At 48.7% G+C, this 27,775-nt stretch overlaps 2 protein-coding genes across 6 annotated transcripts in view; both read left to right on the top strand.

The window, feature by feature from the left end:
* FAM20B (FAM20B glycosaminoglycan xylosylkinase) overlaps positions 1 to 5,128 on the top strand; it is a 49,186-nt gene extending 44,058 nt beyond the window's left edge. For both annotated transcript variants that reach the window (XM_003893465.4, XM_017951862.3), the window contains one exon: positions 566 to 5,128. In XM_003893465.4, the coding sequence (XP_003893514.1) occupies positions 566 to 797 (232 nt within the window). In that variant the 3' untranslated portion in view covers positions 798 to 5,128. The remainder of the gene's footprint in view (positions 1 to 565) is intronic.
* A 5,458-nt stretch (positions 5,129 to 10,586) lies between these two features.
* TOR3A (torsin family 3 member A) lies at positions 10,587 to 26,856 on the top strand. 4 transcript variants are annotated; one of them, XM_031658211.1, is made up of 7 exons: positions 10,587 to 11,002; positions 11,555 to 11,668; positions 14,505 to 14,770; positions 16,746 to 16,924; positions 22,982 to 23,106; positions 23,858 to 24,026; positions 26,655 to 26,856. In XM_031658211.1, exons 1-7 carry the CDS (start codon positions 10,729 to 10,731, stop codon positions 26,761 to 26,763), a joined length of 1,236 nt encoding a protein of 411 aa, XP_031514071.1. In that variant the 5' UTR covers positions 10,587 to 10,728; the 3' UTR covers positions 26,764 to 26,856. The 4 variants fall into 4 exon arrangements, with proteins under 4 accessions (XP_031514071.1, XP_021785829.1, XP_003893513.1 ...); XM_021930137.1 differs by lacking the exons at positions 23,858 to 24,026; positions 26,655 to 26,856 and adding exons at positions 19,703 to 19,799; positions 22,589 to 22,753 and having other exon boundaries at positions 22,982 to 23,097; XM_003893464.4 differs by lacking the exon at positions 26,655 to 26,856 and having other exon boundaries at positions 23,858 to 24,889.
* Positions 26,857 to 27,775: the final 919 nt, after the last annotated feature.

Below are 27,775 nucleotides of genomic sequence, written 5' to 3'. Positions count from 1 at the left end.
GAGAAATTGTTTTAGACTTCAGAAACACAAGAAGAAGGAAGCTTATAGTACCCATTAACGTCTAAGGATACATCCTCTTGTTAACATTGTAGTGTACTTCATTCCAATCCGTGTGTGTGTATTTTGTTTTCCTACAGATTTGAAGTGAAACAGGGTTTTCCTCCAACCTTTTCCCCCCACCCAGCATCATACCATAGGCATTTCCCATGCCACTAAATTTTCAAAATTGTTTTTAACGGCTGCATGGTATTCCTTTCAATGGATGAACCATAATTTAACTATTTCCCAATCATTAGACGTTCAGATTGTTTAACATTTTTCCTGTTACAAACAGCACTGTGGTGAACATGTGTGTAAATCTCTGTATATATCTCTGATTAGTTACACAGAAACAATATCAAAACATGTAATGTTGCTTACTCATTATGTAGTGGTAATTCTAAAACAAAAATGATTTAAAGTATTTTACCTAATTTTTTTTTACTTTTGTCTGCCTAGCAGGCTTTCAAATTCCGTTTGATAATGAGAGGTTTTAAGTAACTTGTTCTATAACTTTTTCTTCCAGCATTCGGGTTTCTACCTGGAACAGACTGAACTACCTAAAGAATGGTGTGCTAAAGTCTGCCTTAAAATCTGCCATGGCCCATGACCCCATCTCCCCAGTGCTCTCTGATCCTCATCTGGACGCCGTGGATCAGCGGCTCCTGAGTGTCCTGGCCACTGTGAAGCAGTGTACCGACCAGTTTGGGGTGGACACAGTACTGGTGGAAGACAGGATGCCTCTCTCACACTTGTAATTCTCGACACAAAATAAGTGAAACTTCTTTTTACAAAGATAGAGAAACAGCACAATCAATTCCAAATGGTATGAGATGGATTGGAAGTGGCCAGCAGCAAGTTCTGGTGACAGGGGACAGGGTGGCCTTGGATGTCTTTGGTGTTTTCTGTAGTGGAAACTAAAGCAAAGACCACAAGTTTCAGAGCATAGAGACATTCCTGCTGAATCGCCTTCTGACCTCCTCGGCAATTGCCCATTTTAGCACTGGGCATCATAGTTGGTCAGTCTTAATTCCCATGCGAAAGGACAAACAGGTGTGACATTTGGATAGACGAATACTGGGGTTGGCTCTGGAGCGTGTGTTTTGAATTGAACCTTGCAGTCCTTTCTCCACGCCTGTGGATTTTGTGGAAACACTTTGCAATCTCTTGTGTCTTTTTTTTTTTTTTTTTTTTTTACCAGAACTAGTTAAATCAGAATGCTTACTGTCCTACAGAGTGGCAGCAGATAAAACCTTGCATTCCATCAAGCCAAAATAGCACACTCTGTTGGAGGAGATACATGTTTCAGATAGAATTGGAGGGAAGGACAAAAACAGAAAGGTGTTTGGGCTTTTAAGCCATTGGGTAGTATTGTTTTGATGATCTTAGAGGAGGGAAGAAGAGAGAGAGACCCACTGGTAGAACCAGAATCGGGCAGATGATTGAAATTGAAAAACAGGTTCCCTTGTATTTAGGATCTTAAGGTGTGTAAAAAGCAAACATGACTTTGCACCTCAGTAAATTCTGCATTCTCATAGTTGTATCCCAATTAACCAACAAGTTGTTTGGAGAAAATGCTATTACAATCTAAGCATGATTCTCTAAGGAGACTAATTTTTTCCCCTTTTGCCGAAAGCAGTCCTTCCCAAATTAACAAAGCAAACTGAAATAATACCTTGAATAACAGGTAGCCTGTGGTCTCTGTCATCCTCATTTCTCTTCTGAAATGAATTTCCACCTCTGCCTTTAGGGTATTTTGTCACTGAAGCTGCTGTTCCCAAGAGATCAGCAACCTTTTTGCCCCTTTCTCCTAAGAAAGGGACACTCCTACAGGTGAGAGTGTATACCTTACTGGTGGCTGGACTGGACTTATCTTGTGATTTGGGGCCACGGAAGACTGGAAACAAAGATTTTAAGCCGCCTTCTTCTTCTTCTTTTTTTTTTTTTTTTTTTTTTTTTTGAGACCAAGACACACTCTGTTGCCCAGGCTAGAGTGCAGTTGCATGATCTCGGCTCACTGCAACCTCCGCCTCCTGGGTTCAAGCGATTCTCTTGCTTCAGCCTCCAGAGTAGCTGGGATTACAGGTGCCCACCACCACGCCCAGCTGATTTTTATATTTTTAGTAGAGACAGGGTTTCACCTTGTTGGCCAGGCTGATCTCAAACTCCGGGCCTCAGGTGATCCACCTGCCTCGGCCTCCCAAAGTACTGGGATTACAGGCATGAGCCACCATACCCAGCCAAGATTTTAAGCCTTCTGAGCCTTGAAATTGAGGAGGTTAAAAGGAAGAGCCTTAAGATTTTGATTTATGTCAAATCCTAATTCCATCATTCAGTCTTGTCTGGAGTTCTGAACCCATGATGTTATATTATGCTTCTTTCTCCTCTTAGCACTCTCAAATTTCAGGTTTGTAAAGCACAGTTTTCATTTTGTGTTCTGGCAAAGTGATGTCGACGTGTAAGTAGTTGCAGTAAAACACAGGGGCAAAGGAAGACAGGGCTGATGTGCCCGCTCACCTGTGGACTCAGAGCTATGTGCTTTGCTCCTGCATCTTGTCAAGGTGCATTCCAGCTTTTCATTCCTGTCAAGCAGAGGCGAATATTTAAACAGTGTGGTTGAATACATTTAATGCCAGCCATTGGAAACTAGTTTTAGGCACCCACTCTCAAAAACAGCTTTAGAATTTATGCCCAGTTTTCTTGCATTGAAAGATAACTGAGTAACCTGTAACTATTTTTAGATAGCATGAAATTAGGAAACTTTTGTACATTTTATATACATTTTGAGATGAAGAGAACAATGGGCTGGGTTATAAAAAGGGTGTATTGAATTTAAGAAGACAGAGACTAGCACAAAACACAGAATTCGTGTTAACCAAAGGAGGCATTGATTTCAGTTTTAAGGCTACTCACTGTTGTGTGTCCAGGGAAATTCATAGCTCAGTATGAGAATACCTTGGTTAGTGCTCACCCACAAGCTTCCAGGAGCCAGCTGGGAGGAGACAATAGAAAGAGATATCAGCTCTGCTCTCCCTGTAAAGGTTAGTTGAACTAAGTTATGGATTTGTGGTCTTTCAAATACATGATGCCTTTAGTATGCCACACTGAAATGAATAAGAAGTCTGAAACTAGGAACTTCATAACACTGAAGGCAGAGATTCTGCTAAGGAAAAAAGCAGGCAGGAAAGAAAATATCTCAATCCTTTCTTGAAAGCATTTGCAGAAAACACATCATTTCATTTTATTCGCATCTGTTTTCAGACTCGTGATCTTAAAAGGCATTCTGATCATAAATTTAGAATTTTCATCCATAAAATTTAGAACTCTAATCCATAAAGTTAGAATGGAGCTAATAGAGTGGTGTGACATGGCACTGAGAATATAAATTTTTGTTCTAAGTCAGGATTTCAGTAAGCTAGAAAAGTATGTTTAGGCAAATCTTGGAGAAAACCAACCATAAACTTACAGCTCTAAAATTCAGAAAGCGCTAAAATTTCAAACACTGTTTGAAAGAAGAGGTCGGGGCCGGGTGCAGTGACTCATGCCTGTCATTCCAGCACTTTGGGAGGCCGAGTTGGGCAGATCACCTGAGGCCAGGAGTTCGAGACCAGCCTGACCAACATGGTGAGACCCTGTCTCTACTGAAAATGCAAAAATTAGCAGGGCATGGTGGCATACGCCTGTAGTCCCAGCTACTCGGGAGAATTGTCTCTGTCTTAAAGAAAAAAAAAAGGAGGTGGATTTTTTTTTTAAGTGTTGTCACACTGTCCTACTTTCTCTATTAGAATCTAAGGCTGTTACAATCAAGTCGTTGCAGGGTTTGGATCAGCTGTAAGGTATGCCTACCAAACATCCAAAGGTAGATGTGGAGACATTTTAATACTACAAAACTAGGAAAATCCGAACTCATGGCCATTTCCTGCCCTCTTCCCACTTGTTACAAAATGTTTATTCTAAAGTTTGAATGGATAAATTTGAGTGTAAAGGTTTTGTTATAAAACTTTCTTTAGTATGAGGCTGCATTGTGGGTTTGGGGGAGGTGTAAATAATTTTCTGTGTAAAACAAATTCATAGGATCTGATTTGCTCAGAGTATTATTCAAGAATGTATTAATAAGGCATTGCCCCCTGTTTGCACTCAGGATTAATATGTCAAATGAAATTTAAGAAGGAAATGGAAGAATTCAGGTACATTAATTGCATATTATTTTGGGAAAGATGAATCCTATACATGGCAATTTTTCAATGTCATCCAAAGCCAGCGTTGTCTTCCAAAGAAATCCATCTTTTTTTTCTAAAAAAAGAAAATGCTTTTGCCTTCCCTTCCCTTTCCATCCGCCATATTTCTTCAGCCTTTCTTCTTCTTCACCCGTGTATTCTTTGACCAGTAAATGGCCACACCTCAATGATGATAAAACAGCATCGTCAGTAAGCTATCTTATATGCCTCATCCTGTGAGTTTGAGCTTCAGGAAACATGAGTAAAGGTATATGTAATGTATATAGTCGTATATGTATTCTAGCAAGAAAAACATATTTATTTTAACAAAGGGGAACACTGACTTAAATTGCTGAAGGACTTGCAGCTAGTGAAAGGTTCTCAGTCTCTGAGAGTGGACCCTAATTAACATAAAGACTATTCATCAGCAAATACCTACTGAGCAGCTCTAGTGTGCCAGCACAGGCCAGGCCTACTAGTGAGCCAGGCAAACCTGTCTTTGGGAAACTCATTCTACAGGGGAAGGCCAGTTTTTTTCCCTTCAATTCCTCAAGTCTGGGTGGTGACAAGGTAGGAGGGACTGGGTACTGGACTACCACAGGTTTTTAGGAACTAAGGTGTTTCTCATAAACACAAAATGTTGGGTGAAACTGGGAACAACTTACTCGGAAGCTAATTTATTTGCTTAAATGGAAAGTGTGGGAGCCACTACCCTGTCTTTTGATCTGCCAAGGATTTCCTCTCAGAGCTGTTGCACAGAGATTGTACTTGGTAAGATATCAAACAAGACAGATATGCATCTAAATTTCTAATGTGTTCTATGGGTTTCAATTCTGAAAAAAGAAAATGAATAAAGATTTTAATAAATATGATGTCTGATCTTTTCCTCTTCTTTCTCCCTTCAGGATATTTCCAGTGGTTCCTATTTCAGTTTCCTTCCTGTTTTGTTAGGGGACAGAAGAAGATTACATCTTTTGTGACCACTTAAACTTCCACAGGGATTGTTTCATAGTACCTGGTGGATTAGACCTGCAGATTTCCTCACCAGTCTTCAAACGGTTCATACTAGATTGTAACTGTACCAAAATTTTTCATGGGATCATTCTTAGGTGCTTTTTATATATTTAATAGTTAATTCCATTTTTGCAGCTTCCTTAGAGGTAAAGGATTATGAATCCTGAAGCACTTGTCAGCATACTACAAAAAAGGTAGGAAGAGAAGGCCAGTTGCCCTAATAGTACTTCTTAGGACACCTAGATTTTTAACTTTTCAGATGGAATCCAGCATCATAAACCTCAACCAGATAACTGAACAAAGCTCTTAAGATTTTTATTGGGCCAGGCGCCGTGGCTCACGTCTTTAATCCCAGCACTTTTGGAGGCTGAGGCCTGTGGGTCACCTGAGGTCAGGAGTTTGAGACCAGCCCGGCCAGCATGGTGAAACCCCTTCTCTACTAAAAATACAGAATTAGCTGGGCATGGTGGCGCATGCCTGTAATCACAGCTACTCGGGAGGCCGAGGCAGGAGACTTGCTTGAACCCGGGAAGTGGAGGTTGCGGTGAGCTGAGATTGCGCGATTGCACTCCAGCCTGGGCAACAAGAGCGAAACAGATGAGCTGAGAAACATTCCTGTAATGTTTGTTTCTCATGCAGGGTTATTTAAATATGGAGACTTGCTTTTGTTTTGTTGTTTTTGAGACCGAATCTCAGTCTCAACAACAACAACAAAAAAAGCTGGGCGTGATGGCAAGCGCCCATAATCCCAGCTACTCAGAGGCTGAGGCAGGAGAATCGCTTGAACCCGGGAAGTGGAGGTTGCAGTGAGCCAAGATCGTGCCATTGCACTTCAGCCTGGGCGACGAGGGAAACTCTCTCAAAAAAAAAAAAAAGTTTTATTTGCAGCATATTTGTGATAGTTTTTGTCATTTGTGTGTGAAAACATGTGGGAGGCTAGTAGAGCCTGGTCTGTGTATCTCACTGACTCACCACATAGAAATTCTTTTCCAGGCTAGAGTTCAGGATTCCTTTGCTTCTCAAGCATATCAGAACAACTGGTATTAGAGCTTGAAAAAGGTAGCTGGGAGCAGGGAGTGTGGGGCCCTGTCACTGGGTAATTTTACCTAGTGTGTTTGCTTATGAGACTGATTTGTAGCAGCCTTCATTTTGTAAAATAGGAATGGTCATAACCACTGGATTTCCATGGGTAGGGTTTTGTAAGGTATAAGCCCCAAGGAATAATGGTATTAAATCACAGTTTGTGAGATGTTTGGTCTGTTGTCAGTAGATCTTTGGGCCACTGTGCGGTGAGCTGTGGTATACTACTGACGTGATAGTGACTGTCTTTTTCCTTCAAAGAGCCTGCAGTCTAGACCTGGCAGAAAAAAAAACTGCTTGCAAGGCACCAAGTCCCTCAGGAATTATATAAATTAATTGCAGTGAGAATAAGAAACAGGAGAAGATCATGGAGGTGGGGATTGGAGGGGTTGGATTAGGCAGGACCTACATTGAAAAAGTGGAGATTGATCCAGGCCAGGCTTGACAAGAGGTGTGTATAGAACCCCTGACTCCGGAAATGCAGAACTATTTGCTTAGTGAATACAGGGCCTTCTGGGCCTGTACTTTCAGTACCTGGGTCACCAGAAATACTGCTTCAGGGGTTTCTCGTTGTTCTAGGAAATGTGTGTGTGCCTGTCTCTTAAGGACATTCTCAGTCCACGTGGAGTGCTGTATAGATGTTAAAGGAACACAGATGAGCTGGGAAACATTCCTGTAATGTTTGTTTCTCATGCAGGGTTATTTAAATATGGAGACTTGCTTTTGTTTTGTTGTTTTTGAGACCGAATCTCGCTCCAACACCCAGGCTGGAGTGCAATGGCGCGGTCTTAGCTCACTGCAACCTCTGCTTCCCAGGTTCAAGCAGTTCTCCTGCCTCGGCCTCCCAAGTAGCTGGGATGACAGTCACGTGCCACCACGCCTGGCTAATTTTTATATTTTTAGTAGAGACGGGGTTTCTCCATATTGGTCAGGCTGATTGGTCTCAAGTGCTTGACCTCAAGTGCCTCAGCCTCCCAAAGTGCTGGGATTACAGGCATGAGTCACCGTGCCCGGCCGAGACTTGCTTTTGACCCAGAGTGTTTCCAAGGCAGATGGTTCTGACTGCCTTCGGCGGGGTTGGGAAGATGTCTATTGTAAGGCTAGGTCATACTCAGATGATATCAATAAAGGTGTTGTGTGCCAATTTGGCCTTAGGCTTTTTTTTTTTTTTTTTTTGGATTGACAGTCTTGCTCTGTTGCAGGCTGGAATACAATGGCACAATCATAGCTCATTGGCAGTCTCAAACTCCTGAGCTCAAGCAATCCTCCTCCCTCAGCCTCTCAAGTAGCTAGGATTACAGGCACGCAGCACCACATGCAGCTTATTTTTTATTTTTATTTTTGGTAGAGAGACAAGGGATCTAGCCTTATTGCCCAGGCTGGTCTCAAACTCTGGCTTCAAGCGACCCTCCTGCCTCCGAAAGTGCTGGGATTACAGGCATGAGCCACGGCTCCCTGCACAGAAAGACTTTAAAAGTGCAGGTTTTGATTCAGTATGTCTGAGGCCTGAGATTCTGCATTTCTGTCAAGCTCTCCTGGGTGATGCCAGTGCTGGGGTTCTGGAACCACTCTTGAGTAGCACCGTAATGCTTGCTAAAGAATCATAGCTGTCTGTAGTTTTCCCAGCAGTCTCTAGATGTCCCCATCATCCACGATACTGCTCCCAGACCTTTAAAATGAGCACGGCCTTCAAGCCCTGAGACCAAAAGGAGTATTTATTGAAATACTCAAGAGACTTGTCCAGAAACTGGTGTTTGGATTTATTGTTTCTACACGGGACTGACTGGTGAAAAACTGTTTACTTCTATTTTTTTTTTTTTAATAGCGAAAAATGTCAGCCGGGCGTGGTGGCTCACGCCTGTAATCCCAACACTTTGGGAGGCTGAGGCGGGCAGATCACTTGAGGCCAGGAGTTCAACACCAGCCTGGCCAACATGGCAAAACCCCGTCTCTACTAAAAATACAGGAAAAAAGGAAAAAATTAGCGGGGCGTGGTGCTGAATGCCTGTAATCCCAGCTACTCAGGAGGCTGAGGCAGAAGAATCGCTTGCACCAGGGAGACAGAGCTTGCAGTGAGCCAAGATTGCACCACTGCACTCCAGCCTGGGTGACAGAGCAGGACTCCGTCTCTAAATAAATAAATAATAAAAATGTCTTGAAATCAAGTCAGTTGTCGAAGAACTTCCCAGCTAACCTACTTTATTTACCATGGGATGCTAAATCCAAGTCAGAACATCTCAGAAATGAGGAGGTAGCCCTACATGAAAGTTCCAAGCAAAGATAATTGTTTCCACAAAATCTTAAAACTTGGATTGTTTTAATAAACAATTGTTACTATTAATTTTTTCACCATAAATTCACTTATAAACTTCACCAGTATTAACTAAAGCCATCCTCACCTCCTGTGTAGACCACCCAGAGCCTCCTCCAGGGCTGGGTAGATACAAAAATAAAAGTGGCCACATATTGAGTGTTGATGATGTGCTCATTGAATGAGCTCATTTAATCTTCACAGAAGCCCTATGAGGGGACTATTTTATTATCCCTTTTTATAGGTGAGGAAACAGGCATGGGATGGTTCAGTAACACACAGGGTTGCACAAATAGAAAATGGTAATCACTATACTAGACTGCCATTCAGACTCAAGCGACATTTGTTGAGTGAGTTAATTTTTTTTTTTTGAGATGGAGTCTTGTGCTGTCACCCAGGCTGGAGTGCAGTGGCACGATCTTGGCTCACTGCAACCTCCGCGCCCTGGATTCAAGCCATTCTCCTGCCTCAGCCTCCTGAGTAGCGAGGATTACAGATGTGCGTCATCACACTCCGCTAATTTTTGTATTTTTAGTAGAGACTGGGTTTCGCCATGTTGGCCAGGCTGGTCTCCAACTCCTGATTTCGGGTGATCCGCCCTCCTCGGCCTTCTAAAGTGCTAGGATTACAAGCGTAAGCCACCGCACCCGGCCTAATTTGTTTGGTTTTCCAGTAAGCACTGTGGTGTATGTGCTGTTAATTGTCTCTGGTGGACTCCACAAGCTTAATGTACACAGTGCTGGGCTGGTGCCATGGCTGCTTCTCTGAAAAGTTTTTGACATCACACCGGATGGCTGAGACACTACGAACATTTTACTTTTCATCTCAACCTCGTGTCCTAGCAAAGGTGCTTGTCTAGTTTCTGTAGCTGTTTGAATGAAAGGCGCAAATTTGGTGTGCTGCTGAGAATGGAGCAGACCTGGCACTGGGTGTGATCTAAGAGACGGGGGTGAAGAGATGAGTCAAGTTGCCTGTGACATTTGTGACTCATGGTGCTCGGATTCACCTTACTGTCTGGAGGGCCCAACCTCAAAGCCACTAAACATACGACATTAGCCAAGTCCTCTGATCTCTCTAGACAGCAGTTTTCTCCTAAGACAAGATGGCTTTTTGGCCATTGGCTGAAGTAAGCCAGGTGATTTTAAACAATGCATTAAGCTCTTCTGAAATCTAACAGCCTTGTTCCAAGCTGCTCGCTATGGAGAAGAGAGCGCTGAGGGAAAGAGGCCCTGTAGTCTTTTGCCAGTGGTGTCGGATGGGCTACTCAGTCCCAGCACTTGAAAGTTGCAAACCTAGTCAAGAAAGTGCACACAGTACTTCACCTTTTTATGAGATATAATTACATTGACATGACGCCTTATGATTTACCCGTGACTCGGGGGGTTTCCAAAATCCAAACACGTCCAGACTGGGGCCCGTCAATCAGCTTCCTCTTGCTTTTCGTGGACTCCCAAACTGTGGAAACCTGCTGGTGTTTTGCTGCGGTTTAATTTCCCTCTGCGGAGGAGCCAGGGCAACCTCGGCCAGACAGGCACCCAGCTGCGCCCTTCTTTCCAGGGCCTCTTCACTCAGCTGACTCTCCTGGCCTGCCTAACGCTCCTGGCTGAGACGGTTTCCCGGCTTCCTCTAACAGGTTGGCGAGAAGTTGATCTGCAAACGCGAGGCAGAGCAGGAGTGTCCTTATTCGGTAGGCCTCTGATGGGCCACCAGGTCCGTCCGAAAGTCCTAGCCGAGTGATTGACAGTGGCCATTTCAAAGCCTGATTTCACCTTTGCAACCACAATCACCACCCAGAATAAACTGCTTCCAGGAAGCCAGTTAGTTGCACCTTGCCTGAAGTCAGTCTCCGGACTGCCTCTCAGGACCCCCTCCAGGGTTTCGGGTTCCCGCCTGGGTCACGTGTACGGAGGCTGCCAGTGCGCACTCAGCCCGGCCCGCCGGTCGCCAGAGCAACACCAATCCCGGGTTCACTCCCGCCTCGGAAGTGCGGTCCCCGCCCGACAGCCCCCGGCTTAAGGGAGCCTGGCTAGGCCGGCAGCCAGAGGGTCCCGCAGCTTGGGGCCGGCCATGCTTCGCGGCTCGTGGCGCCAGCTTTGGCTCTTTCTCCTGTTGCTGCTGCTGCTGCTGCTGCTCCCGGGCGCGCCTGAGCCCCGCGGCACCTCCAGGCCGTGGGAGGGAACCGACGAGCCGGGCTCGGCCTGGGCCTGGCCGGGCTTCCAGCGCCTGCAGGAGCAGCTCAGGGCGGCCGGCGCCCTCTCCAAGCGGTACTGGACGCTCTTCAGCTGCCAGGTGTGGCCGGACGACTGTGACGAGGACGAGGAGGCAGCCGCGAGGCCCCTGGGTAAGACCCCGTCCCCGCGGCCCGCCGTTCGCTGCGGAGCAGAGTGCGATCCGGGCGCGGCTGTGGTCGCCTCGCTCCTGCCCCGGGCGACGTCAGGGCCCGCAGTTCTGCTCCGCTCAGCCGCCGGTACCGGCTGTAGGCGGGGGCAGCCTCCGCGGAGCAGGGAGCCCCATCACCGCTCCGGCCCCACTCGCATCCCCGGTGCCGCCCCCTGCGGCCTGGCTGCCCGTCCCCTGCCGCCCCTCATCCCCGCGCTTTCCAGACTCGCTTGCACCGCCTGTGCCGTCTCCCAGCCCACCCTGGCGTTATTCGAAGGTGCTGCTCTTGACAGCTCTAGGGAACGTCCGCTGTGGACATGCCTGGTGACTGCCGTCTCCCTTGCTGCTTTTGGACGCAGGGTTTGAGGACCGACAGTGGGCTGAGCTGGGGCTGGGAGTTGGCATCTGAGTTCTGGGTGTCGCTCTGTCCCTGACAAATTGTGTGGCAACGTTGCCGTATCACTGTCGAGCGCCGGATGGTCTCCTCTCGGTCTCACAGCTCTTCCTTTTCCAGGCTGGCGCCTTCCCCTGTTGGGCCAGCGGTACTTGGATCTCCTGACCACGTGGTACTGCAGCTTCCAAGACTGCTGCCCCGGTGGGGATTGCAGAATCTCCAACAACTTTACAGGTTGGACCTGGCATGGCTTGAAGGGACTAGGGATCTGTGGGGAGGGGACGCAGTCCAGGGGAAATGGTTAGATGCAAGGGACCTTTCGTCATCCTGTCCAACCTCCCCACAAGCAGGAACTGCCACAGTCTGAGGTTTTGAAGGAGTACCAAATGCTTGAGTCAGGGAAGCCCCTTTTTAGCCTCTAGCTTAATAGCCCAGGCAAACTGAGCTGTTTCGTGCATCTTGAGGATCCATGGGAATGCCATGAACACATCACACTCAGCTAAGCTGGGAGGAGGGAACAGGCCCATCATTACCACCGTGTGTCCCCTGTCTAAACAGGTTTTCCTCTGCTCATTTGTGAGCTACCCCCACCATGTCCTCCTGCATCCCTGAGAGCTTTTCCAAGGAGAAGAGAATACCTAATATCTGTTATACATACCAGGCACTGTGCTAAGAGTTTCAAAGGGATTAACTCATAATCCAACATCTCCTTTGATCTCTAGGAGAGTCAGGCCCAGAGCACCTTGTTTCACTCTAAACAGAAACAGGGACCTCTCAGAGGGGCTGGAACTATCCAGTGAGAGAACTGATCAGAAATTCTGGGTTATGATTACAAGTGTCCCTTTCTTTTTTTTTTTTTTTTTGAGACAGAGTCTTGCTTTGCACCCACACTGGAGTGCAGTGGTGCGATCTCAGCTTACTGCACCCTCTGCCTCCCGGGTTCAAGCAATGTTCCTGCCTCAGCCTCCCGAGTAGCTGGGATTACAGGTGCCCACCACCACGTCCGGCTAATTTCTGTAGTTTTAGTAGAGACGTGGTTTCACCATGTTGGCCGGGCTGGTCTTGAACTCCTGACCTTGTGATCTGCCCACCTCGGCCTCCCAAAGTGCTGGGATTACAGGTGTGAGCCACTGCACCTGGCAACCAGTATTTTCTAATTAGTTTGGGTGACTTGATTTGCATATTGCAGTTGATTTGCATTTTCACTCTCACAAGGTCATCTTTGGCCCCATGTTCTGAAACCTATTCAGACATTTGCAAAAGCTTCCTCTCTTTTCCCCAGGAGCAATTTCTTACCCAGAGTTCTGATCCCAGCTCCTTCAGTCTCCATAAATGAGGCCCACCTTAGATATTTAGGTCACTTAATTGGCCAAAATGCCAATAACACAGTGTTTTTAGGGACACAGTCTGGCTCAGGACAGAAGATAGGAGTACATACAGGTCAGGAAGTCTGAATTTGGATCACTGCTGACTTGGATAAGACCCTAGGTGGCAATTAGCGAGTTACTTTCTGCCCTCAACTACGTTCTGCCCTCAACATGCCTGTTCGACAAAGGCTTGGATATCCAAATTGTTGTGGCTGGGGAATCAGAGACTCCTCCACTGGATTCCTAGTCTTGCCTCTTCCTTGCTGGCAGAGTCCTTCCCAAGTGTCCATTTCCTCAGCTGTATTTTATTTTATTTCTTTTATTTATTTATTTTGAGACCAAGTCAGTCTCTGTCACCCAGGCTGGAGTGCGGTGGCGTGATCTCGGCTCACTGCAACCTCCGCCTCCCAGGTTCAAGCGATTCTCTTCCCTCAGCCTCCCAAGTAGCTGGGATTATAGGCGCACGCCACCATGCTTGGCTCATTTTTGTATTTTTAGTAGAGATGGGGTTTTGCCACATTGACCAGGCTGATCTCGAACTTCTGACCTCAGGTGATCCACCCACCTCGGCCTCCCGAAGTGCTGGGATTACAGGCGTGAGCCACCTCGCCCAGCCAGTTTCTTCAGCTTTAAATGGGAATAATAATGCCTGCCTTGCAGAATTGTGAAGACTAAATGTAAAACACTTAGCCCAGTTCTGAATACAGAGAAAACAGCAAATGTTAATTTTCTTCTATGTCACTACTACTTTTGGAGCAATGTGTGATACCCTCAACGTTTTATCATAGACCTTGACCTCCCAAGGCTCCAGAATACACGCTCTGGGCTGGCTTGAGGTGTTCAACCAATTGATCCTGGATTTGGAGTGCTCACCCACAGCTGGCAGCACACCCTCCCTGCCTCCACTGTGGCTCCTGGTAGCCCCATCTCCAAATCCTACAACCTCAGGTCTGAGAGGAAGTTAGGCCTAGCAGAGGGCTTTGCACACTGGAGCTGCTCTCAACAAGTGTCGGCTGAATTGAATGAGAATGAATAAAATCAAGCTTCTCCATGAAACAGGGAGCCCTGAAACCAAGGGATAGGAGCAGCCTCAGGACATGGGGGACAGGATTCCTCCCTAGACAGGTCTGTGCCAACTGTTCTGAGTATGTGCAGGATCTTCAGGAAGGGTGATTCCTCTGTCTCCCTAAGTCCCATCTTTATTTCCCAAACTCTTCAAAAAGTAGTCCTTGAGGCCAGGCATGGTGGTTCACGCCTATAATCCCAGCACTTTGGGAGGACAAGGCGGGCAGATCACGAGGTCAGGAGTTCCAGACCAGCCTAGCCAACACGGTGAACCCCATCTCTACTAAAAATACAAAAGTTAGCCAGGCATGGTGGTGGGCACCTGTAATCCCAGCCATTCAGGAGACTGAGGCAGGAGAATCGCTTGAACCAGGGAGGCGGAGCCGAGATTGCACCACTGCACTCTAGCCTGGGTGACAGAGCAAGACTTCCTCTCAAAAAAGAAAAAGGAAAGAAAGTAGTCCTTGCATCCCTTCTGCTACAAAGTCTGCCTTCTGTCTGCTTATTATGCCAAACAGGAGGAGTAACTGATCCCGACCAAGAGAGATTCAGAGTTGCTTGGTTTCTGGGCTGTTGGCTGCTGTGGTGGATGCGCCTGTGTGTGCCTTTTGCTGTGACTGCCTCTTTCTCGTCCTTAGGCTTAGAGTGGGACCTGAACGTGCGGCTGCATGGCCAGCATTTGGTCCGGCAGCTGGTCCTAAGAACAGTGAGGGGCTACTTAGAGACGCCCCAGCCAGACAAGGCCCTTGCTCTGTCGTTCCACGGTTGGTCTGGCACAGGCAAGAACTTCGTGGCACGGATGCTGGTGGAGAACCTGTATCGGGATGGGCTGATGAGTGACTGTGTCAGGATGTTCATCGCCACGTTCCACTTTCCTCACCGCAAATATGTGGACCTGTACAAGGTGAGGCCGACCAGGGCTGGGGTGAGGCCTCTGTGCTGGGAGGAAGACCCTTCTGCCAGCCCTTCCTTGCAAGGAAGTGGGCTCTGGAGAAGCCTGGGGAGGTGGGGACAGGTGGCAGAACCTGTGACAGAGCCACTCACTCGGTCCACTCCTCACAGAGGCCCTGAGCATCTGGTGGGGACTGGCGTTCCAAACACCCCCCACTGCTCTGTCCCCCGAATAGTCACACTCGAGAGGCTGGACGCTGCACTTAAGCAGGGACGCTGCATGTTGATTTTTGTTGTAGAAGTATTGAAATGTCACAGGCAGTGTAGAACAGAGAAAAGCAAAAACTATCGGACTGTCCACATGGGCACACCCTTGTCAACTAAGGAGAGTTCGCATTTTATGTGCTGCCTTTGGTGCGGAACGTTTCCCCAGGCTGTCATTGTAACTACATTGGACAGAGAGTGGCATATCCTGCCTTTTTAAAAAACAGGCCTATTGGCTGGGCGCAGTGGCTCACGCCTGTAATCCCAACACTTTGGGAGGCTGAGGTGGGCAGATCACAAGGTCAGAAGATCGAGACCATCCTGGCTAACACGGTGAAACCCCGTCTCTACTAAAAATACAAAAAATTAGCCGGGCGCGGTGGCGGGCGCCTGCAGTCCCAGCTGCTGGGGAGGCTGAGGCAGGAGAATGGCGTGAACCCAGGAGGTGGAGCTTGCAGTGAGCTGAGATCGCGCCACTGCACAACAGAGTGAGACTCCGTCTCAAAAAAAAACAGGCCTATCCTATCTTATATGATTTTCCACGTCTTCCCGTATCGGCTTATTATAGAACAGCAAGTGGATGGACAGAAATTTCCTTGGCTGTTCTGCCCGTTTGGGTTTCTTCTAGTAATTCAGCCATGTAGTATTGAAAACATACCCGAAGAGCCTGACAGAAATGACTGCACCTGTCTTTGGCTTTCTGTTCTGATATCTGGAATGTGTTCACCTGGGAAGATTATGTCAGTGTCTGAGGACAGAGACTGCCCACGTCTCCTGGCAGTTTCCATATGGTTTTGGAGGGCAGGGGCAGGCTGAGCTGGCCTTTCCAGGAAGAACTATTTGGCTTAGACTGTGGCAAAACTGCTGCAGCCCCAGCTTCCCCGCTCTGAAAACTGGCATGTGCACAGCCCTACACCTCACACTTTCCCCCACACAGGTGCACCCAGTAGACAGGAGTGTGGGCTCTGGGGTGGGAGCTGGGCCTGAATAATATATTCCCTGCCCATTTTGATGAACATTGCAAAGAACCATCTTTTCACTTGAGGGTTTACTATCTTGCCTGGGACAAAGAACCCTCCGCAGCCCCTTGCAGGAGCGAAGTCGGACATTGGTTGGGCCCAGTGAGTCCTTCAGCAGGCTTCCCCCCTGAGATCTCGGCCCAGCCAGGGTGCCCGTGGGCGCTGTGCACCCGGGAGTTCAGGGCAGGGGACTGTGACTGCCTCTAGGCACAGGAGCCTCTCCTTGCCCATCACCCCTGTGTTAAAGCCCAACTCCTACCCACCCCCTGGGAATAGACCCCGAGCTTAAACAGGGAAGTTGCGCCTGGATTTTTTTGTTGTAGAAGTAATGAAATTTTGCAGGCAGTGTGGACATGATTAGCTCCGGGATGGGACCTAGTCCTGGAGAGGAGAAAGCAGGGCTGGAGCCGGGGCCCCTTCTCAAGGGCAGAAGGGCTTCTCCCCACTCCTTTCTAGGCTCTTTCCTAGTCCCCAGGCTGGCTTCACCTTGTTTAGCTTTCAACCCTCAGGGTGCTTGAGAATCACCTGAGAGCTGGTCTGATGCAAATGGCCTAGGCCTTCCCCCAGAGCTTGGATTTGATAGGTTCGAGGGGGTGAAACCCAGCCCCAAGGAGTCCATTGCACATGCCCAGGGGAAACCACGCCCTCAAGGCCAGAGGTGGAAGGAGTCACCAGTTCCCCAGCTGCTCCCTATATCCCATGCAGGAGCAGCTGATGGGCCAGATCCGGGAGACGCAGCAGCTCTGCCACCAGACCCTGTTCATCTTCGATGAGGCCGAGAAGCTACACCCAGGGCTGCTGGAGGTCCTTGAGCCACACTTAGAACGCCGGGCCCCTGAGGGCCACAGGGCTGAGTTTACATGGACTATCTTTCTGTTTCTCAGGTGGGTTCTGGGGAACAGTAGTCAGGAGGGCTAGGGGAGGGGAAGATACTAGCTGGCAGTGGAGGCTTCCACACGCCCCCAGGTTCAGAACCTTTTCCTCAAGAAAAAACAGCACAAACTCTGGTACAGAAAGCAGCAGCCAGCTGTGATGGCTCACGCCTGTAATCCCAGCACTTTGGGAGGCCAAGGTGGCCGGGTCCCTTGAGTCCAGGAGTTCAAGACCAGCCTGGGCAACACAGTGAAACCCTATCTCTACAAAAAGTACAAAAATTAGCTGGGCATGGTGATGTGTGGTCCCAGATATTCGGGAGGCTGAGGTGGGAGAATCGCTTGAACCCAGGAGGTGGGGGTTGCAGTGAGCTGAGATCGGGCCACTGCACTCCAATCTGGGTGACAGATTTTTTGAAACAAATTCCCAAGGCAAGCCTGGTTAGAGAACGGCATAGTCTCCCATCAAGTCCAACACAGCCATTTCTTCCTCCAGCCTTGGAAGGTCTATTTCTGCTCCAATCATGAGAAGTCATCACTGGCTTAAAATCCAGGGCATACGGGTTGAGAGAAACCCATGCTTCCTCTGAGTACCTGTAGTTCAGTTGTGACACTGCCACGCAGGACCCAGTCACTGAATCACGGCACTGTGGGTCCTGTGCTTTTGTTGACATGTCTTTGCAGGAAGACAACTTAGAAATAACTTGTCCAACCTCATCTTTTTGCAGAGGCTCCAACTGGGGAAGTCCTGCATCTGTTACAAGTTGAGTTTGGGTCCTTGTTGACCCAATTCGAAGGCTTCACAATAGCTCGAGCCTCGGTGGGAGTCAAACCAAGTGCTTTCTTCCCAGCTCCACTCCGGCCTCGCCTTCCCCAGGCCAGCACTTGCTTGCTGGGGGGTTTTCCCAAGCTGCAGGGTGCACTTTGTGAGGATGGGGAAGTTGGTGGGGAGATGCTGATTTTCATCCTAGCTTGGGAAGTGTGGAGGGGTGAAGGGGTGAGCTGTGGAGGGCACATCTTGTTTCAGTGTGGATTCACAAGAAGAACTGAAACGGGCCAGGTGCGGTGGCTCACGCCTATAATCCCAGCACTTTGGGAGGCTGAGGCAGGTGGATCACCTGAGGTCAGGAGTGCGAGACCAGCCTGTTTCTACTAAAAATACAAAAATTAGCTGGGTGTAGTGGCAGGCGCCTGTAATCCCAGCTACTAGGGAGGCTGAGGCAGGAGAATCACCTGAACCTGGGAGGCAGAGGTTGCAGTGAGCTGAGACCATGCCATTGCACTCTAACCTGGGCAACAAGAGAGAGACTCTGTCTCTAAAAAAAAAAAAAAAAAAAGTGAAACAGGTTTAAACCATTGCTGACTTGGGATTTCTGTGTGGTGGCAGGCAGCCTTCCTGGTCTGTAGGTGAAGCTGTGGAGACTTAGAATGCATTGCGAAGTGGGAGGGGAGCGGGGCGCCCAGGGTGACTTTTAAGAGAGAGCTCTCTTGCATGATTTGAGTGCCCAGAACCAGGAGGTGAGGACAGTACATTCTTCTAATTAGTTTTTATCCCCACGTTCTGTACTGTTTATTTCCCACCTTCGGAGGCAGCCGGGCTCACCTCTCCTCCTGTTATAGGGAGTCAGGTGGAGGCTGCAACATGCATATGAGCCCAAACAGAGGAGTCACCTGGGTGCTCTGTGGTTTCTCCCCTTGAGCCCTGGGTTGGGGAGTCAGGGGACCCTCTGAACCACTGATGTGGAAGCCAGTCCTTCCCACGGCACGGAGCGAAGCGTGGTGATGCAGCCTCGGGCCTCCCTTTCGCTTGCTTCCACAGGGATCTCTCTCGCACTGAGTGTCTTCCTCCTCCCTTTCCCCGTCAGGGGTCTCCCGGCTTCAGGTGGTGCCAGCCACACAGACTCTCCCACCCACTTCTCTGCTTGGAAAACCTCACCTGGGCCATGATTGCCTAATGCGACCCGGTGACCTTGCAGTCTCTAGGCAAATGTTAGCCTTTGTAGTATTTTGGCCGTCGACCCGACGGCAGCACCCTCCAGCCCCTCACCAGCCGCCTGGCCTTTCTCCCCGTGACCCAGCCTCGGTGGACTGTCCGAGGCCACGTGATTGTGGGCGGCATGGGGCAGGGCCTGCGGGAAAGCCGCCTGCCAGACTCCTCCATGCCACAGCAGGGTGGGGAGGTCTCCCAGGAGCCTTTGAGCTCCAGGGAGGAGGATGCGTAACTGACAAGGATGTAAAGGACAGATTAAAAAGATGTGGCCTTGGGTTCTAGTGGCTCTGGTGTGGGCCTGTGCCCAGCCTTTACGAGCCAGAGGTCCCCCCTCCAGCCGAGGACTGGGCTGACATAGTCTGTCCCCAGGCTGTCCAGGGTGGCAGCCTCTCAACCTCTGAGGTTCTCAGGTAGTCCGGCGATGGCTGGGAGGAGACACTGTGTTGATATTGGAGTTTCTGGACTTGATCTCTATAATGAGCTTCAATTAATCATCCCTTGTAATAAGGATTCTAGGGCATGAGAGAAAAGCACAGCTGATTCAAACTGCTAGAGTGACCAAGTCACACTGTAGGAAGAGCAGCAGTTTAATTCTGAAATAAATCCTAAACCTGCCATTTGAAGTGAGTCGCCAGTGGTTTTGCTGGCCTCCCCCTGGTGGCAGGAGAGAGGAGGTGGGAGCTGAAGCAGGGAGTTGAGTGTGGTGCTCAGAGCCTGTCCTTCATCCGGGCCAGGGAATCGGGGCCGGTGGCTGGGCATCAGAAAAGTAACATTACTTCGCCCACTTCTGCCAAATATAGAAGGCTGCAAGAATGGGCTCACGCGGCAGGACAGGAACGTGGAACTCTGCGATCGGAGCTGCTGCCCTCTTCTCATGGGAGCTGTAAAGTGACTAGGGTAATTAAAGCCTGTTTCCTTTGTGCTGTTGTCAGGAAAAGGAAAGAAAGGACTTTGAAAAATTATAGAACTACACAAATGGAAATTATTCGTGGAGTCGTGGGCCTTGCGCCCCAGCCCCGTGTCTGTTGGCTGCCTGTTGACTAACGAGAGGACAGCTTAGATTGGTCCAGTCCTTACTTTATAAATGAGGACACTAAGGCTCAAAGAGATGATCGAGTCTATGTCTGTTCTTTAGGAAAGACAGAGCAGTTAGCATGGGGTTTGTTACCAGTAACCACCAGTTCTCTCTGGTGAGGCCTTAAGTCCCCTTCCTTTGGGGTCTTAGGGATAAGGCTGGTGAGATCAGCCCTGGCAGGGGCTGGAGGCAGGGGAGAGGGCTGGTTGAGAGAGGTGCCTTCTGGCTCCTCCAGACTTCCCAGTGACGCAGGTGGCTGTGGAAGGGAATTGAGGTGCTCCGGGAAGACAGTGTCTGTCTGAAGGTAGAATGCTGGTGCTGGAGTGGCGATCCTGAAGACAGGAGGGGTGGCGCATAGAGAGGGGCCCCAGGTTATGGGTCGGTGGGTGAGATTAAAGCCTGTAAAGTGGTGGAAGAAAAGGGACTTTGGCTGTGAGACAAAACAGGAGAGCTTGAGAAGGGTGGAGATGGTGCAGACACATGTGCAGAGATGTCCCTTTATTTACTAAAGGCCGTGTGCCTGATATGTGCAAAGCACTGGGGTTACAGAAATAAATAGGCCCAGCTTCCTGCCCCATGTGATGGGACCTCTCTTTACCTGCATCAGCACCTTACAGGATGGAGAAGGCCCTGGAGTCCGTGCCCCTGGGCCGGGGTGAGGGAGTATCACTGTGGGGTTTCACAGCATCCCAGATCCTGCCTTCAGCCTCTGCCAAGGTAAACAGTGCTACCTGCTTCCTGTGGGGAATGCAGGATGGGCCAACACCCTGGCAGCAGACTCTTACCTCAGCTTATGCAATGGTGGCTGCTCCTGTGTGCACAGGTATGTGCCTGGAAGGCCTTCCTGCAGCAGCGGCAGTGTCGCCAAGTGGAAGTGTGTTGTGAGCTGCTTCTCGGGGGAAGCCTGGCTGAGCAACTGACCTTGAGCAAGCACTGCAGATGGCCCTTGTTCCTGCCGGGCTCCCCCAGCTGGGAGCTCTCAGCCCCTGGTAAATTCTGGTTGTGAAAAACACACTGGCACTTCCCCCTACGATGAGGCACCCGGTTGGACAACTTGGCAGTCCGGGCTTACCTGCATGGCAGGGAAGGATGCCTGCTCAGCTTTAGCGTCTACCCAGTGGCGGAGGCAGGGAGGGAGAGAACCACACAGCTCCCCTCACTTCCCAGGAGCCCCCATGGAACAACAGGATGTGGTCACAGGCTAAATGAGCAAAGATGTGAGTTAATATACTGGTGGGTGTCATGGGGGCTTTCAGAGCCGGGTAAGGAGGGAAAGAGATGGAGATACTGGTTCCCCACTCCTTAACCTGCCACCTGCCTTCCCTGTCCTTTACCCTACCTCATTCTACTGGACCTGAGGAAAACGCAAGGGGGGCTGAGGTAGGAGGATCACTTGAGCCTAGGAGTTCGAGACCAGCCTGAGGAACATAGTGAGACCTTGTCTCTACAAAAAAAAAATTTTTTTAAATAGCGCCAGGCACACCTGTCATCCCAGCACTTTGGGAGGCTGAGGCGAGCAGATCAGCTGAGGGCAGGAGTTCAAGACCAGCCTGGCCAATATGGTGAAACCCTGTCTCTACTAAAAATACAAAAATTAGCTGGGCATTGTGGCACGTGCCTGTAATCCCAGCTACTTGGGAGGCTGAGGCAGGAGAATCTCTTGAATCCAGGAGGCAGAGGCTGCTGTGAGCTGAGATCATGCCACTGCACTCCAACCTGGGCAACAAGAGTGAAACTCCGTCTCAAGAAAAAAAAAAAAAACAAATCTGGGTAGAGTGACATGTACCTGCAGTCTCAGCTACTTAGGAGGTTGAGGTGAGAGGATTAGCTGAGCCTGGGGAGGTTGAGGCTGCAGTGAACCAAAATCACACCACTGTACTCCAATCTGGGTGACATAATGAGACTCCGTCTCCAAAGAGAGAGAAAGCACAGGGAAGTGCGAGTGCACTGATGTGGAGCTGGGCAAGGCCTCGGTTTCAGGAGCTGGTGGAGCTGGCAGAGGCTGCAGCCCAGGGAGGGAGGACAGCTCAGTGAGGTGGGGGAGAAGTACGCCTGGGCTGGGGAGGACGGAGGAGGTCCACGTCTCCACCACCTCTGTCCCAGCTTCCCTGCTGGTGGCTCTACGGTTGCTCTTCTCTCCCTATTCCCTTTCTCCCTCCTGTCTCTAACCCAAATTGCTTTCTGTGCTTCACACCCGTAATTCTAGTTGCCCAGTGATAGCACAACCTGAGAGAGATCACAAGCAAGCAAAAAACACTCAAATGTGCGTAAAACCAGGCTTTCATCTCTACCCTTCCATGTTCCACCTCTGTTAAGGGGGACAGCAAGCAGCTTGAGGCTAACACTTGTTGTTTCATGACCTCCTTTCACTTCTCACATCTATCAGTTACAGGGTTTTTCAATTGTGCCTCCATAACTAATTCTTAAATCCTCCTTTCCATCCCTTCTCCATGGTCCATAAGCTCAAGTTCATGTACATGGCAGATAAAGGCCTTCTCACCCTAGCCTTGGCCAACCTTTCATGCCTGTGCTCCTCTGGCGCACCCAGGCCTGGACACATCCCTTCCTTGTCAAGTGTCTGATGGTCACTAATTGTTCTTTATTTGCTCAGAAGCCTCGTCCTGCCTCTGAAACCTTCTCCTTAGAACTCACTCACTCCTCCATTAGCGCTTGCCACACTGTCCTGGAACCGAATACACGGATGCCCCTCAGACCACACAGAAGTAAAGAACCACATCTTACCATCTTCATGCTCCCTGCACTTAGCACAGTCTCAGTAAGTGTGCGTCAAAAGGGAACAAGAGAGAATGGGTGGCAAAGCTGGACAGCGTCTTCTGTGCAGACCTTTAGGTTGTGAGGTTGTGACAAGGTCTCCTGGAAGAGAGAGGTCCACGCCCCTCAGCCTCTATTCTTCCAGGCACCAATGCAATGGTTTCAGCGGTGAGATAACATATATGGAAGCTAAATATAAAGAAATGGGTTAACAAGCTCTTGTCTCTTTCAGTAATCTCAGGGGCGATATAATCAATGAGGTGGTCCTAAAGTTGCTCAAGGCTGGATGGTCCCGGGAAGAAATTACGATGGAACACCTGGAGCCCCACCTCCAGGCAGAGATTGTGGAGACCACAGGTAAGTAAGTGACTCAGTATGCCTCTGGTGAGAGCCACAGCTGGTGATAATTAATTTGTTGGAATGTGTATTTATGAGGTAGATAGGGTACTTGGGAACACAGAGGGCAGCCCATAATCATCTCACATTGTCAACCTTGGGTAGGCACAAGAAAAGTGCCTGAGCTCCTTTTCTGGAAATACTTGGAAGAGGAGTTTGCACGGGCTCCAAGAACAGGCGCAGTGGTCTTGAAGCCTGAGACTCTGAGTCTCACTTCAAGACTTTACCTAAAGGAGACACAGCTGTAGAGTTCTTGACACATACTGCAGACAGCACTCCTAGAGTTGAGAGAAGAGATCCAACCTCACCCAGCCCTTCAGTTTGGGGGCACCTTAAAACTCCAGTTGGGGCCAGGTGCGGTGGCTCACACCTGTAGTCCCAGCACTTTGGAAGGCTGAGGCAGGCAGCTAACTTGAGTCCAGGAGATCTAGACCAGCGTGGCCAACATGGTGAAACCCTCTCTCCAAAAAATACAAAAAACAGCCAGGTGTGGTGTGCGCCTGTGGTCCCAGTTACTCACAGGCTGAGATGGGAGGATCCCTTGAACCCAGGAGGTGGAGGCTGCAAGGAGCCCAGATCGCACCACTGTACTCCAGCCTGGTTGAGCAAGCCCCTGTTTAAAAGAAACAAACAGCAACCCCCCACCCGCCTCTAAATTCCAGCTAAGTTCAGTCCTAGGTCAGACTCCATGTAACTTTGGTCTTGATTTCAGACAATGGCTTTGGCCACAGCCGTCTTGTGAAGGAAAACCTGATTGACTACTTCATCCCCTTCCTGCCACTGGAGTACCGTCACGTGAGGCTGTGTGCACGGGATGCCTTCCTGAGCCAGGAGCTCCTGTATACAGAAGAGACACTGGATGAAATTGCCCAGATGATGGTGTATGTCCCCAAGGAGGAACAACTCTTTTCTTCCCAGGGCTGCAAGTCTATTTCCCAGAGGATTAACTACTTCCTGTCATGAAGGCTAGAGGAAGACTTCCTGGAGCTCCCTTTCTTCCACTAACAGGACCCTGGGACCTGTAGGAGCACCCTGTTTGGGACTGTGAGCTGTTTGAGGGGCTGTGGACTGGCATCCAGCAGTCACTAACACACAACTGGTGTGTAAAAGGCAGGCCTTACATTAGAAGCTGAGCCAATCCTTTTTCTTTTTTTTCCTTTTTTTTTTTTTTTTTTTTTGAGGTCCCACCGAGATAGGAACTTGGATTGCTGGATTCAAAAACAGACCCCATTCTTAAGATCACTTGGTGCCTTAAAGACACACATTCCAAAGTGGAATGTGGTTGAAGAAAGTGGGCCAGGTGTTTGAAGACAGGCGTGTGGGAGCTCAGCAAATCCCAAAGGCTTATTATGACACTCCAGATGGTCTCCTTAGCATCTCAGCTCTTCTGCAAGGAAGAGCTTGGGTGTTGGGCCTCAAAGGCTGTAGAGTCCTTGGGTTAGAGAGCTGGGGAGAACGAAGTTCTGTGACCCAGGAGCGGCGAGTACACTCTAGGTTTACGGGCTGGTGGGCTTTCAAATTGGTACTCCCAGAGGAAAGCCGGGCTGCTTCTGTTGTGAGCAATCAGCCAAGAGCCTGAGGCTGAAGGGAAAAGTACACAGAGGAAGGTGTTTTACAAATCAGGTCAGTGTAGGCCAAGACTTATGGTCTACAGATTTTGGTGGGGGAGGGGGGAACCTTTTCAAAGACAATTGGGGGTCTTGACGTGTTAACGTAAAGATTAAAATTTTTGATTTTTCTAAAATCCTTGGCCTACTTTCTTACTGTTTCTGAGACCTAGCAAAATTTCAAACCTGATAATCCTGATAAGGCCTGGCAGAGACAGGGTGGATGCTGGCACACATGGAGCTAGCAGGGTATGTGGCTGGTCTGCCCATCTAGTCAGTTTGCTTTGGGACCGCATCGGTGGAACCAAGTCATGCCAACCTCCTACTGAAGAGGCTTCCATAGCACATTGCTCTTACATGTGAAAATGTTCACTCCTGTACTCTCAGCTGTAAAAAGAAAAGCAGTCATTTTTTAGGATTAAATGGCACCGTGTAGACATGTAGCATTGTGCCTAAACAGTGTTCATTATGTGCCTTTCCCCTTCCTTTTTCCCTGTTTTTTACATATTACACACACACACACACAGTCAGGGGCTCACTATGTTGCCCAGGCTGGTCTGGAACTCCTGAGCTATCTTCCTGCCTCAGCCTCCCAAAGTATTGGGCTTACAGGCATGAGCCACTGTGCCTAGCCTTTTCTTTCTTTTACCATCTCGTGTCCTTTCTTAATTTAAGCCTTCCTCACAGATTACCTGACATCAGGAGTTCAAGACCAGCCTGGCAAAGCTGGTGAAACCCCGTCTCTATTAAAAAAAATTAACCAGCTGTGGTGGCATGAGCCTATAGTCACAGCTACTCGGGAGGCTGAGGCAGGAGAATCACTTGAGCCCGGGAGGTGGTGGGTGCAATGGTCTGAGATCGTACCATTGCACTCCAGCCTGGGTGACAAGTGAAACTATCTCTCAAAAAACAAAAAGCCTTCCTCAACCCTCTCTCCTTTAGTTCTTATCAAATGAAACACTTCTGTCTCTTCCACATTGAACAGTTTATTGTGCTCATTTACTCAACTGCCTCAAGGTTAGAAAGTACCTACCCTGAGCCACATTAGGTACTCAAATATTCAAATCAATGAAATAAAAGGGTTTTAGTTTCATACCACTCAAGGGATAACAGTGGACTCAGCCTAACTATACAATCGGATGGAGCCAGTGTTAGCTACTTACAGGTTTTCCGTCTCGAGCATCCCAGAAGATGCAAGCCACCCGATGCTACTGCACACCAGGCTCTAAACGCACTGAACACACTTGTTAAAGGGTAAGTCTCAGAGACAGAACAGGTGGCATCCGTTCCAGCACTGGCCAGCTGTGTTTGGCGCCATAAACAGAGGATCTGAACCTCCCACCTGGGGAACCAGGACAAGCAGCAGAATATAGTGGTTCCAAACACATTCTCCGGAGCCAGACTGCCAGAGAAACCAGGGCTGGAGCCATGGTTTCACCACTTACCACTGTGAGGCCACGGGAAAGCAGTTTAGCCTCCGTGTCCACTCCAGCATAACCGTACCTACCTCATAGGGTCGCTGGATGACATGAGTTCATTTTTATAAAGTGCCTATGAAACCGCTTTTGCAAAAATCATAAACTGAGAAAACTATGAGTGACAGTTCAGACCTAACTGACCCCATCTTGTTGCTAACCTCTAAACTGTCCTTGTTCATTCCTGGGCATAGGCCAAACTAGCTTTGGGAAGGATTTTTGTGTATAGTTTGTTTAAATAGCCCTCCCAAAAAGGCTAAACCGTTCTTGTAAAACAAATGAAAGGCCACTAAGCCAAGATGAGAGGAACTGGAATTCTTACCAGCCATTATTCTGGAGGTCATAAGATTTGCAACTTCCCCAATTACTCTTGAAGGTTAATGTCACTATTGTGAACCTAAGATCGGCCTTTTTGATGTCTTTCCAGGTTTTTCATATCTAACAACCAGATGGCCCCACCTGGACCTGCCAACCAGTTCTGTGGCCCCCACCTAGGAACTGACTCAGCAGAAGAGAACAGCTTCGATTCTCCATGATTTTACTCACCAAATTATCCTTAAAAACTCTGACCCCCCCATTTTCTGAGAGACTGATTTGGGTAATAATTAAACTCCGGTCTCTGGCACAGCCAGCTCTGCGTGAATTATTCTTTCACCATTGCAATTCTTCTGTCTTGATAAACTGGCTCTGTCTAGGCAGTGGGCGAACTCATCCCAGCACTTTGGGAGGCCGAGGTGGGTGGATCACTTGAGGTCAGGAGTTCGAGATCAGCCTGGCCAATATGGTGAAAGCCTGTCTCTACTAAAACTACAAAAATTAGCTGGGCATGGTAGCACGCACCTGTAGTCCCAGCTACTTGGGAGACTGAGGCAGCAGAACTGCTTGAACCCGGGAGGCAGAGGTTGCAGTGAGCCGAGATCATGCCATTGCACTCCAGCCTGGGCAACGAAAGGAAACTCCATCTCAAAAAAAAAAAAAAATTGTAAGTTAAATCACATTGAGAGATTCTTGGAAGATTCTAAAAACAAGACTTTCTAGACAACCAAAAATGAGTGGGAGAAAAGGACTGAAGGTGGAATGTGAGGAGGTGTATAAACTGCTGCTTACCAGCCAGTTTAATTGGGCCTCATGTATGCACAACTTGTGTATATTCTACCCATACCTAGTTAAGGTTACTTCTAAAAGCAGTAACTCATTCATAAAAAACTGAAGACCACATCAACCAGAATGGAACGTTATCCTGTGGGGTTCTACACCCACTCTATAAATGCTACATTGACTCAAAACACTTAGAACTTACTTGGAGTTGTCCTCAGAATGGATTTTGAGAGAATTAAATTTCACTTGACAGTCGCTTCATGTTGAAGACACACATACAAACACATTACCCACCTTATGCACAGCAGCCTGGACTCCAGATGATGCCTTTTGTTCACTTCCAAAAATGTAATCCATCAACGGATGAGTATTCACCCCCACAGAGGACATTCTAAAGAATGTGCCAGAGGGCTGCTTGCTAAAAGCAGCTTCTTTACCTTATAGACATCC

The sequence above is a fragment of the Papio anubis genome, chromosome 1 (assembly GCF_008728515.1).
Source record: "Papio anubis isolate 15944 chromosome 1, Panubis1.0, whole genome shotgun sequence".
In the NCBI taxonomy this organism is placed as follows: Eukaryota; Metazoa; Chordata; class Mammalia; order Primates; family Cercopithecidae; genus Papio; species Papio anubis.
This window is presented reverse-complemented; position numbering and strand designations above follow the sequence as displayed.